This window comes from Rhinatrema bivittatum, chromosome 2 (genome assembly GCF_901001135.1).
Source record: "Rhinatrema bivittatum chromosome 2, aRhiBiv1.1, whole genome shotgun sequence".
Lineage (NCBI taxonomy): Eukaryota > Metazoa > Chordata > Amphibia > Gymnophiona > Rhinatrematidae > Rhinatrema > Rhinatrema bivittatum.
The window spans coordinates 334547477-334561374 of NC_042616.1; the positions used below are offsets into that span (position 1 = coordinate 334547477).

Below are 13898 nucleotides of genomic sequence, written 5' to 3' on the forward strand. Positions count from 1 at the left end.
TGCGCTCAGCTATTAACGCCTGCTCCAGCTGAGCGATAAATGTGCGTCTGAGACGCACATTTATTTTTTTGCATGCGGAGTGAATGAGTAATAGCTTCATTCGCATGCATTTGCATGTGACGAGCTCTATCCCATTCACTCTGCATCCGACGCGGGTTAAATAGGAGCTAATCCCCCTATTGCATTAGGGGGTGGATTAGCTCCTATTGAACCCGCGTCAGAGTATGATGTATTGTATCGGCCCCTCTATGTGGGGGCGAGGTCTGCACTGCAGTGTGTATTTGAAGTAAAATGTATGAAGGAAGCAAACGATATTGAAGTCTGTTTTTGCTTCAGGAGTTGCAGTGGTCTGCCGAGTTTTTTTTTTTTTTATTTTTTACTTAAGAAAAGAAGTACAGAAAAGCAGTTTTTTTTCTGCTTTTCTGTACTTCTTTTACCTGCGCTCAGCTATTAACGCCTGCTCCAGCTGAGCGATAAATGTGCGTCTGAGACGCACATTTATTTTTTTGCATGCGGAGTGAATGAGTAATAGCTTCATTCGCATGCATTTGCATGTGACGAGCTCTATCCCATTCACTCTGCATCCGACGCGGGTTAAATAGGAGCTAATCCCCCTATTGCATTAGGGGGTGGATTAGCTCCTATTGAACCCGCGTCAGAGTATGATGTATTGTATCGGCCCCTCTATGTGGGGGCGAGGTCTGCACTGCAGTGTGTATTTGAAGTAAAATGTATGAAGGAAGCAAACGATATTGAAGTCTGTTTTTGCTTCAGGAGTTGCACTTTTGCTGAACTGCTGAAGGAGGAGCTCAACTCTGACTGAACCCTCCTGGCGTGAGCCCTCCTTTTCAGAGAGCAGATTGCACCAGGAGCCAAGCTTTTTAAAACCCCTGCACCTTAGCTGAAGGAGGAGGAAAGACTCATCACCACAAATTCACTGCAAACGGAGTGCAAGAGAAGCAAAGCTGCCATGGCTGCAGTGTCAGAGAGAGATCATCTTTATAAGATTCTGAAAAATGATCCCCACAGGGATTTTCTTTTTGGCAGATCCAGACTGCGGGTGGCAACCACGCACTGTTTAAAAAATAATTCTGCCTACCTTCCTCCCTCTTCCCACACCCCCAAGACAATGATCACTTTTTCCCATTTCTCCTCATTTCTGGTTAACATGACTGGTAAACACCTAATTTTCACTGGATAAACTCTCTCTGCAGTTGTTAAAATTGGCACACCATTACTTCCTCTGCTCCCTAACCCTTCCTCACGAATGTATGAATGAATGGCATGGTGACTGGTCATTTGGGGATTCATTTTTAAGACTAGCTGCACAAGTGTGCAGTCTGGGGCTGCTGTGTTCACCTGCTGTCAAGGACCAGTGGTCGAAGAGAAAGTACACGTGTGCTTTCACTTTTGAAAATTATCCCAGAAAAACTACCCACGCACATTTACACCTGCCAATTTGTGCTGGTAGGTATTCCGAGAAAATATATGCACATACTTTAAAGAATTCAAAAGCATGCAAGAAGTTGGAAAACCCTGCCCGGTAATGCCTCTTGTCGCTGTGGAAAAAAAAACCTAGCACAGAGGTCCTAACCAGGTTACTTTACCCATATATAGAGAGAGCAATTTTTAAAAATCCCATTTCCATGGGTACAGAATTGTTTTACCCACAAAAGTGGCTTTGAAAATTGCCCTCTTAAATCTAACCATGGGTTACAGGGGGGGCATTCAGGCTCTACAGAGGTTTAAATGGTGAATACATTGTTTTGGTTTTGCTTCTAAAATGTTGTCATTTTAGATGTTTGTAACCAATTCCTCAGTATAATTCCACTAAATCTCATTTAATTACTACAGATGTTTTGGACTCTATGCCTGAAAAAGTGCTGGAATCCAAACGGATGCCTGCAGGGAATCCAGCTGTACTCTCACCTGAATGGATTTTCCCATAAGGGGTTAAATTGTATAAGACGCAGTATTTCTATCAGCCGTATGCTTCTGGTTCTAGAAATGACTCGGCATGTTTTTTAGTGGGTGACCTGTGCATTACAGGGTATTCAAAGGTCACCATAACCCCAGTTTTGTTATGATTTGCTTAGAAAACCCTGCTTTTCTGCCTCTAATCAGCTACTAATCTCAACTGTGTTACCTCTGCCCTCAGAAATTTTCATTATTACCTCTCTTTGATGTTTAAAAGGCTTGGAGAATATCAGCATTAATCTCATGATGATGTTCCGGATTCCAGTAAGCCAAGTCATCATCTCTTTGACCTCTCAAAAAAGAGTCACATACATTCTTTCCTCTTGCATATAAATATGGGTTTCTTTGCCCCATCAGTACATGCAAGGAAGGAGAAGCAAGAAAGAGGAGGAATCAATACAAAAAGAGGACAGATCTTAGACACGAGAGGGTCAATATTGAAAGGCAAGCCATGTATCTAAGTCAGCCGGATAACTATGTCTGGCTAACTGATATGGGATATTCAGCTGCATGGCTATGTAGCTGAATATCCCCATTAAAAGTGCTACTTAGACGGATAAGTGTTATCTGTCTAAGTTTAGACCTGCTATTGAGCATGTCTAACTTGGACAGAAAACTTATTAGGCTAAGTCTTAATATTGTTACTTAACCGAATAAGTTATCCAGCTAGTAGTGCCACCCCGATCTGCCCACTGCCTGCCCTCAAGTTAGTCGGCAAGTTCGATAGCCAGCTGAACATAACTGGATATTCAGCGGCTGCAGGATAGCCGGATAAGTCCTACTTACTTGCATCTGAATATCAAGCCCATAGGGGATAATTTTCAAACCAGTGGTTTCCAACCTGTGGTCTGCAGACCACTAGGGTTCCACCAGAACAAAACAAGGGGTCCGTGAACTGTGGAAGGAGACAAGAAAGTCCATGCGAAGAAGAGGCCTGACAGGTAGCCAGCATACCGCATCCCATAGTGACTGCAAAAGAGGAGGTCTGATAGACCACTGGTGCACCCCATCTCACCGGTGGCCAAACAATGAAGGAGATAGCAGGACCCCCCTCTCCCCCCACAGACTCCAGGAAAAAGAGAGGGAGAGGCCAAGTAAGAGAGAGAGTATAAGGGCATGTGTGTGTGAGAGAGAGAGAGAGAGCCTGTGTGAATGAGAGAGAGAGGGAGCTTATGTGTATATCTATGTGAGTATGACAGCATATGTATATGAAAGAAATGCAGCTTGAATGTGTGTGTAAATGAGTGAGAGATAGCATATGTGTATAAAACAGAAAGTTTGTGTTATGTGTATGAGAGAAAGGGAGCGTGTGTGTGTGTGTGTGTGTGTGTGTGTGTGTGTGTGTGTGTGTGTGAATGAGAGAGATAGAGCATGTGTGTATATGAGTGAAAGTATTTGAGTGTGTGTGAGCAGTGTGCATGAGAGACAGGGAATATGTGTGTATGAGAGAAAGATGGGGCGTGTGTGTATTAAAGCATGTGTGTTTGAAAGAGAGAGAGCATTTGTATGTGTGAGAGCGTGTATGTATGAGAGAGGGAATGTGTTTGTGTGAGCGAGAGGGAGTGTATGTGTATGAAAGAAAGAGAGAGAGAGAGAGAGTGAGAATGAACATATGCATGTTTGTGTCTATATGAGAGAGAGGAGAAAGTCTGTGCACCTTCCTCCCCACCCCTACTCATGATAATCTCTAGGGGGTGCCCCGAAAGTGATAGGAAAACCCCACGAAATGTTTCATGTGGTTTTCTTATCGTTTTGGGTGAGAGGGGAAGAAAGGGCACAGTAACAGCAACACAAACCCCCTTCACTACCAGGAACATTGTACAATGCAAAAATCTTAAAAAATGGCGCGGGCCATCCATTGCTCCTACCATGTGACAGGGGCCAGCCAATGGCATGGATAGCCCCTGTCACATGGTAAGGGCAAAGGGCCATCAACACCATTTTGATTAGTGGCAGCAGACGGTCCAAGAATGGGAGATCGCTCCCGAGAAACCCACTGGACCACCAAGTACTTTAAGAAAGTTTTGGGGGGGTTGGGAGGGTGGGAGATTCTAACTAATTAGATTTAAAGGGTCAGGGTGGGTTTCTTGTTTTTCGGCTCGGGCGCAGTCGATAAAAAAAAAAAACGTTCAGACCGCAAGAAATGTAATTTCCTGCGGGTCCACGATACCGATATCGGAACCGATTCTGGTACCGATTCACATCCCTAATAATCTCAGGGTGACTGGAAATCACAAGTTCCTAGGTATGAAGCGTGGAGAATTTTTAAACCTTATTAGCTGTTATCATTGGCTGTATTTTCATGTGTATGTTTTGAAATATTTTATTGTTTTTTGGGAATTTTAAAAAGTATTTATATGAGTTCTAAATTACTGGAAATTCTATATGTTAGTTGTTTTGAAATATTCTTTTTATTAGTATGATTTTACTATTATTGATAATTTATATTTCTTAATTGGATAATTTGATTTTTTATGAGGATCGGTGATGTTTCTGTTTTTCCATTGTTGCAATGCATGCAGAGTCTGGTCTCTTATGGTTTCCAGTTCAGTTTTTGTCTGCACTTTTATATTTATTTTTGATTTCTGTATTCTGTATTTGGCGAGGGTCTGTCTGTGTTCTGCATGTATGACTTAGATAAGGAATTCCCTCAGCATGTATTTCTATAAAGGGATCTATAACAGCCTTACTTGTTCTGTTTTCCTAAGATGTGTATTGGTATTTTAGGGCCTATTGTAATATTTACTGTGTTGCTTTTTCACAGAGAGAATAGTAGTTAGGGTGTTATGGTATAACAGGTTTCCTATAGATTCTGAGTATGTTTTTGCCGAATTTTGCATTGAACAATGTTCCTGGTAGTGAAGGGGGTTTGTGTTGCTGTTACTGAGGTGCACCAGAATTTACATATTTTTTTTATGGTGAGTGGTAAGGGGAATTGTCCTTGTTCTGCTCTGCCCTTTGTTGGAGGATCTCTGTGAATGCAGGGTATTGTAGAATGTGAGCTGCAGGTTTTATATTGGGATTTGTCCCATTCCTATCTAGAAGAATTTTTGATTGATGCTCTTGAATAATTTAAGTGGTAATTTTACTAGATGGTTGAAATTGGCAAGATGTTTTGTTGTTACTTGGAAGGTTCTTCTTTCTAGAGAAGCCACTGACATGCATGCCCAGTTTCTTGTGATATTGGTGCAAAATGTTTGTAGTAGTGCTTCTTGATCTCCTGTATGAGCAAGGGTGTCCTGACTCATATGCACTTTGGTAACAGACAGATGTGGAGAGAGCCATTGGACCCCCACCAAGATCAAACTATCAGGGTGGTTTCCCTGTCACAGGTGATTTTCTTTAAAAATAATAATTTTTAAAAATACCATATGGGGGAGGGCATTTGGGATGGAAATGTGCACCAAACCTCTCCACACTTCTCCCTTTTAGTGATGTAGGCCTGTTCCAAACATCCCTTCTTCCCCACTAGTCTCTCAACTCTTTGTCTTTATTCTACAGTCCGTCCCAACCAGTCCTTCCCTCTCCCTCCACCAGTCCATCCCTGCAAGTCTCTCTCTCTCTCATTCTACAAGTCCATCTCCACCAGTCACACTCTCTCTATACCAGTTCCCCACCAATCTTCCTCTCTCCCTCCACCATTCCATTCTACCAATCTCTCTCTCCCTCCACCAGTCCATCTCCATCAGTCTCTCTCTTGATCCCAACCCACTATTCACACTCTCTCTCTCCACCAATCTATTCCCACCAGTCACTCCAGATCCAGTTACACTATATAAGTTACTGAATATGAGTACAATCCTGCAAATTTACTACTGTGCTTTTTATTCTGTGATGGATGTGTGCATGTGTGACCAAGGTGAGGTATTCTACTAGCAGGTAGCTTCTGTGAAGGGATGTATAGCAGCCTGGCTTGTTCTGTTTTCCTAATAAGAGGAGTATTGGTATTTTAGGAGCTGGTTTATATTTGCAGTGTTAATTTTTCATTATGAATATAAACCCCTGACTAGAGAGACCAATAAAGACCAGCTTTAAGAGTCAAAACAAAGTGAGAGGTTTATTCATGGAGAAAGGTGTGGTTTCTCCAGAAGCAGCAGGCATTACAAAGCAAATGGTGCATGCCCAAACCCTGCTCAATGCTCAACTGCTGCTGCACAGCTTTTTAAAAGGGGTACCTTCAGCCAATCAACAGGTGTCTAAGTTTGCCCACCTCTTATCCCTTGTCCAATTAATAAATCTGTGCATGTGTATGTGCTCTGTTACTATGGGCAGAAGCCTCTTGTTATTATTTGCAGAGAATGAGCCCAGTTAAGTTTAATTTCCTGAAGTATGATGTCATCTGTGCTGAGTGTTAATCCAGTAGGTTTCGTTTTCACGCAGCTCTGAAAGCTCTTGTGCTGGCTATTCAATAGGTAAGACTGTTATTGTTTGAGTGCTTGCAGTTAGTTCTGAATTGGTATGGGAGTACTCAAGGCTTTGCTTTGCAATTACATGTATTCCATCTATATCAGTAAGCATTTACTTAGTTGTATATATTATGAATGAGTCTGGTGTGCATATAATTATTTCTTTGTTATTACATTAATAACTTTTCTATATACAGCACATAACGTCAGGTAAAAATGAAAGAGAAACGTGGGGGCCCGCAAACATTTTGGAGGTTGAAAAAGGGTCCACACTCCCACAAAGGTTGGGAACCCCTGATTTACATGCTTAAAACTTTGTTTTTAACATATAAATGCACTTTATGCATGTAAGTGGACTTTTGAAAAATGCTACAATATATGCCATTGAATTGTCCATAGGATATTCATGTGTAAATGGCTTTTTAAAATTGCTACAAAAGTATGTTACATTTACCCGTGTAACTTCTTTGAAAGTACCTCCAATGAATTCTGCCTCAACAGTAAGTACTTCTGATTGTTTTTCTGCCATGGTCTGTAGAGGATAATGATGAAATCTGTTTCTGCCTGCACTTTCCAGGGAGTGGGTGGGAATCCTGCCCTATTTCTGGCTTGGCCAGGCTGTGATATGGCTGGAGTATTTTATTGGGGCAAGAGGCACATTTCATAGTGTCGTTATATTTTCTCAATAACTGTAAAGAAACAAATAGGGAGGCAGAGCATTAGTCAGGGAGTGGACTGAAAATCATCCTGATAACATAAAAATATGGAGGCAGCTGACCGACCTTGCACTAAAGACATAATTAGGCCTCCTCATTTGGAGTGGCTTGATTCATGGAGGCAAGAAAACCCTGAAAGAGTTGTGGTTTCCATGCATAGAGTCTGCAAACATTGCAACAAATAACATGCACAAGTGTTTTGATAATAAATTTACACAGCTGGAAAGGAGAACTGTGGACAAGTTTGCTGCCTTCTGTAATGTGTGGACCCTATTTGTGGAGATATTTTGAAAATGGTATGTGAATGTGGAAAAACAGCTGGTAGCTTTCAAAGGTCACTGTTCCTTTAGACAGTATGGTCTGGATTTTCAAAAGGTTACGGTGGCATGCGTAAAGCCCCGGGATGCGCATAGGTTCCAGGGCTTGAAAAAAGGGGCGGGGAGGGGGTGGGGGTGGTCCGGGGGTGGGGTATATATATTCAGTGTTGTGACCACACTGTTGAATATACTCTTCTAGTTAGCCAGATAGGTTTATCTGGCTAACTAGCCAAGTTGCTCAGCAGCTGAATATTGGCCCCATATGTGTCCAAGGAAGTCTAAAACCATAAACAATTCACTATAGCATGATATTAGATGGAGAGAAAAGAAATCCATTTATCATTATGAACTATAGCAAAAACAAACATGGGGTGGACAACCTGGATCACTCAGAGGTAGATTTTAAACGCATTGCTCACGCAGAAATGGCCACAGCAGCACGAATTTTAAGAAGCTGTAAACTAAACACGTACATATCCTTGCGTGCGTCAAGGAGGAGATGGAAAATGGGCGAGGCATGAGCGTTCTAGGAGGGGCCAAGACTTACGCGCGAATCTCAGAATTTAAAAAATACTGTCCGTGGCGCGTGTCAGCATGTTATCCGCGGAACTTTACTACTGGTCCAGATGAAGAGTACGTCTGGAGATCTCGAGTTTTAGGGCTTTCAGCACAGTGTGAGGGTTTGGAGTCAAGTAGGGGGGGCTTGCAGGATGAAGAATCAGAGGGTCTTGAAGACCTCAGTATCAACTGGACAAACTGTGAGCATGTTTTAAGATGTCTACATACGCGCGTAAAAACTGCTAAAGCATTACTTGAACTGCGGCTTAAGATTATGCGCACACATACACATGGGAGGGATATTTTAAATATACGAGCATACTTACGCGCACGATATAAAATTGCAGCATATCTTTGATCACGCGCCATGTGCGCACGTGCTTTCCTTTTAAAATTAGCCAGTCACTACCTATGACTGTTTCTAAATGCAAAACTAACAGGTAGCCAATGACGATGTTTTTCAATTTGATTGATGTTTGTGCAATTGCCAGCTTTGTGATTTGGATGAGAAATCATCCTGCTTGGAACAGCAAATTACCTCAGGAGAGACAGTGCCTGTTCCTTCCTCAGTTGGGAAAGCAGCTGGCTGATGGACTGATCAAACAAAGACTAGAAAATAGCATAAATAAGTCAATCAGAAGAGCATGGATTGCACTGGACTATAAAATCCCAGTATTCACCCCTGCACCTGCTGAGGGGAAAAGGGCACATTGTGATGTCTGCCCCAGAGTAGCATACTGTAAATCACGAACGTGTTGTGAGGACTTGAAAAGATTTGTATGTGGATAGCACATAACTACCATGTGTTATGATTGTTCAGTGTATAAATCATACTGATGTGTATATCTTATTACTTAATTCTTCTGAGCCACTGAAAATAATGTGTACTCCTGAGAAAATTTATAAAAAACAGAAATGTACTTAATTCACTGCTAAATAAATCATGTTTTTCCCAGAATTGCTTGGTACTATTCTTTGGGGTATTTAGGTTGGGATCCAAAAGGCCCTCAGAATAGTGCCAGTGCTGATTTATGGAGTCTAAATATCCCCCAAACATTAGTAATGGTTCTCTTTTCATGAAAAGACAATGTGGGTTAAAGATGTGGGTAATGGGAACTAGGTAATGACTTCTGAGCAGAAATAATAAGAAAAGAAGTACTTACCTTCTTCAGTATCTCTGTATTTAGCAGCATGTAAATATCTATAGTGTGGATGTCTTCTTTCACTAGTGAGTTTAAATAGCAGTTTATAATTAGACAGGGCTTGCCTGGTTCACAATCCTAAAACAGAGACAGAAATAAATGTCATTCACAGAATGAACAGAAGTAATTATTGCTACATTTTAAGGGATGCCCCTATCATTCCTGGAAGAGTAGCCTAGTGGTTATAGCAGCGGCTTATGAACCAGGAAAGCCATGGTTCACTTCTCAATACCACTCCTTCTGACCTTGGGCAAATTACTTCACCCTCAATTGCCTCAGGTACAAACTTACAGGCCGATACAGTACCGTGCGCTCCAATGGAGCGCACTGTTAGCCTGCGCTTGGACGTGCGTTTTCCTCCCCTTACTGAATAAGGGGTAAGGAATCCCGCGGCACCTAATAGCGCCCTCAACATGCAAATGCATGTTGATGGCCCTATTAGGTATGCGCGCGGGATACAGAAAGTAAAATGTGCAGCCAAGCTGCACATTTTACTTTCAGAAATTAGCGCTGACCCAAAGGTAGGCGCTAATTTCTTCCGGCACCGGGAAAGTGCACAGAAAAGCAGTAAAAACTGTTTTTCTGTGCACCCTCCGACTTAATATCATGGCGATATTAAGTTGGAGGTCCCGAAGGTTGTAAAAAGTAAAAAAGAAAAAAAAATTTAAATTTGGCCCGCGGCTGTCGGGCCGAAAACCGGACGCTCAATTTTGCCGGCGTCCGGTTTCCGAGCCCGTGGCTGTCAGCGGGCTCGAGAACCAACGCCAGCAAAATTGAGCGTCGGCTGTCAAACCCGCTGACAGCCGCCACTCCTGTCAAAAAGGAGGCACTAGGGACGCGCTAGTGTCCCTAGCGTCTCCTTTTCCCCGTTTCTACCGCATCACCTAATTTGAATACTGAGTTTGTCCGCTCTCCCGCGGACTTTAGTGAATCGGCCTGTTAGACTGTGAACTTTCTCTAAAGACAGGGAATACCTGTAATACCTGAATATAATCTGCTTTGAAGTGCTAAAAAAAGTGGAATACAAATTTAAAAAAAACCCAAAAGCATAAAGTTTCCACTTGATCATGATGTATGTAGGATGAAATTTTGGGCTATGTTCATTCTGTTCACCGGGATCAGTTAGAAGTGTGGTGCCATCTGGACTGGGATCCTCACTATTAACTTGGCTTGTTTCGTGCCCCCCCTTAATGCATCAGTGTCAAGGAGCTTCTTTCTCTTGATATGCTTCTCTCTCAGTCCTCTCCCCTCTCTGAACAAACACATTAACCTACAAATCTATTCCCCTCTTGATGTTTCAATTTCTCTAGGAAACTCCTTACGAAATTACATCCTAAAGTGCCAGCCACTCCACTTTTTTAAGATGATTGACTTACGAATGAATATGAAAGATGTGTGACTGGACCATAGCCAGAGTTGAAGCCTTGACATCTAGTGCTTTTATGCAGTAACTGGCATTTACTGTTCCCTCTAAACTGTGTGTGTGTGTATGTGCAAGCGCACACAGGTCATGAAGCACGAGGCATAACCTAGTGCACATTTGGTGCATTTTTGGTGAATCCTGGGAGGGCGTCGGGATGGTGGGCTAGGGTGGGGTTGGCTGGTGGGAGGCCTCAATATTGTAATAAATGGAATGTGTTGAGGTGGGTTCTGTTTTTTTTTTTTTTTTTTTTAATATTGCTTTTTTGGCTCCCCTCCAAAAAAGATAGGAAAAATAAAACATGAAATTTCATATTTTTTCATATCTTATTTTCGTATTTCTTAAATGCAACGAAATAGGAAATGTCACTGGCATTTCCTATTTCAGTGTAAATGAATGCCCACCCCTAGTACTCCTATTCATTTTTATATTGCTACTATACATATATAATGCTGTACATCTGGCCTTTAAGATTATTATGGAGCAAAGAATCCCAAACTGTAGGTATTAACTCAGTTGTAGGTCATAGAAGACCTGCAGGTGGTTCACAAGATGAAGTACCATCAAGACAATCAATAGGAATAATTACAATAGTAACAGGCTAATTTTAAAACAAACATGCATGCACCTATACACGCATGTATTGGTGCGAGAGTGGAGATGCACTGGAATTTTAAATCATGCGTGCATATGATTTAAAATACACCTGCTGCACTGTAAGTATGCTCCTAATTTTAAGAGGTTACTCAAGCAAACCTAGGTCACGTATCTTCCGTAGGACTTTGCAAGCTCTAACATGCAAATGTAGGCAGATTTTTAAAGATGCTTGCGCAAGACACATTCCCAGTTTTTCTAATTAGTCCACTTAATATCAAGGTCTTCCCTCTGTTTCTTCATTCTGCAAGCCACCCAGTTGACCTGAAACCCTCATCCTGTCACGTAAGCCCTAAAACACGAGATCTGCAGACTTGCTCTTCATTTATGTGGCTAATAAGCCACCGTGTGCTATGGTCTTCTGTTTTAAAATCTGGAGTTACGTGTGTAATTCTTGGCCCTACTCTGGAATGCCCATACCCTGTCCCTTTCTTTCACCCTTATTTTTTGCTCGTGCATATATATATACACACACATAAGCCCAAATTTTCGATGGCCCGCACACGTAAAATCCGAGTGCATTTCAGAAAGCCACGCGTGTAACTCCTGACAAGTGCAGAAGTGTGGGTCATTGAAATGGGGCGGGCTAGGGGGGGCGGGGTATGGGTGGGGAGAGGGCCTGCCGGGACAGCGGCCATTAGGCCCTGTCCCGGGGAAGCATATGCCGGCAGCCGGCCGGTGCATGGACGTTAATTCTGCTCCAGAGCAGTAAGTATAAAAGCAAAAAGTTTGGGGATAGCTAGGGTTAGTTTAGGGGTCGGGGAGGAGAGGGGAAAAGGGAGGAAGGGTAGGTATGGGTATAGGAAGGTTCCCTCCCAGTCCGCTCCTTAATTGGAGCGGACTGGGAGGGAACTGGGGATGGCCCTGTTGCGTCGCTGCGCGTTTCTTTAGAAAATTCACCTCGTTGCGCTCATTAGAGGACACCCACCCAAACATGCATGCGCGGGTATTAAAATCCAGCAAGCAAGTGCAAGCAGGAACCATATTTTATAACATGCATGTGCCAACGTGCGCATGTTATAAAATAGCCATGTCCAAGTGTGTGCACTGGGAACCGTGCACACATGGACACACTTGTGCTTCTTTTAGAATCGACCCCATAATTTGCAGCTATTAAAACCTACTTTGCTAATGTGTGGCCCACATATGTGCATAGATGGGCATTTAGGAGCAAGCAACACTTTTAAAATCTATCCCTCTGAAAGCAGTAGATAAATCATTCCAAAGCTACAAATGTAAAAATGTATGCCCTAATGGCTTCATTAGAAAAGAAAACCCACCACATTTTGGTTTCAGTTTTGAAATTATATTATCTTGCAGTGGATTCTCCAATTTTTGTTAGAATTCCAAAGCAAACCTTGAATAGAAACATTGGTAGGAAACACTGTTCCAATGCTACATGTAGTGCTGCACAAACTTGATTCTTTTTAAATAACTACAAGAATTATAGTTACTAGAAACACACATATCTAACTAATATCAGTCTATAGTTGCTCTAAAAACAAAAAGGAATAACAGCAGTTTATTACTCAAAAAAACCCACTCCAAAACAAAACTATGGACCTACTTGAAAATTAAGTATACCATCACAACCTAAGTTTATCTGGCATACAAACTGGAATATAAATCAAGACCTGAGGTTTATTCCTTCCCTACTCTACCCACCACTCTAGGTTACAATTTAATATTGAAACATATAAACATGACAAAAAAAGACACTAAAATGACAGATCAGTGTATGAGAGAAATAAATATTCCCTAATAAAAATAATTCTTTTGCAGATTCTTTTTTGGGGGGGGATTTAAGAATGGTATCTACAAAGGGAAAAATGCTGCTTTTTAATACCAAAAGTATCTATCTTCGGGCCTGATTTACTAAGGTTTTTCTGCAATTCTGAGTCTATGAGAAAAATGCTTAAGCCTGAATTTTAAAAGGCCCACATGTGTAAAATTTGGGAGTTATGCGCATGGCCAGGCCCTGCGCGCCCTGTGCTCATTTTCCAAAGGGCTCGGCCACGCGCGTGATCCCCGATATGCGCAGAAGTGCTGGGCCAGCTAAAAGGGGCAGGCCAGGGGGCGTGTTCTAGACGGGGCAGGCCAGGACAGCACCATTAGAGGCTGTCCCAGGAAAGTCATGATGGCAGCCAGCCGGCACGTGGAGTTTACTTCTGCTCCGGAGGAGAAGTAAGTACAAAAACAAAAAAATTGGGGATAGCTGGGGTAGCTTTAGGGGTTGGAAATGAGAGGGGAAGAGGGAGGAAGTGTAGGGTTAGGGAAGTTCCCTCTCAGTCCGTACCTTAATTGGAGTGGACTGGATGGGAACTGGGAAAAAGGCTGATCGCGTCGCTGTGTGTAATTGAAAAATCACACCCCCCCCCCCCCCCCGTGCACGTGAATGGGGCACCCGCCCGCAAATGCGTGCGCCGATAATAAAATCGGGCGTGCGTGTGCACGCGGATATCGTATTTTATTACATGCACAAGAGCATGTAATAAAACTGGCACGTCCATGTGCGCGCGACGGGAACCGTGCGCACATGGACGCGTGCGGGCGGGTCTTAAAATCAACCCCTTAATGAATGAGGCCCTTGACATTTTTATATTTAAATTGCTTATTGAAGAAAGTAAACCATACCTTACCATTTAAAA

General features: G+C 42.5%; 1 protein-coding gene across 1 annotated transcript in view; it reads right to left on the reverse strand.

Annotated features, from left to right (window-relative positions):
• Nucleotides 1-13898, reverse strand: part of ITGA9 (integrin subunit alpha 9) — an 855720-nt gene that overhangs the window by 84047 nt on the left and 757775 nt on the right. The window contains exon 25 of the mRNA XM_029589807.1: nucleotides 9138-9254. Within this exon, the coding sequence (XP_029445667.1) occupies nucleotides 9138-9254 (117 nt within the window). The remainder of the gene's footprint in view (nucleotides 1-9137; nucleotides 9255-13898) is intronic.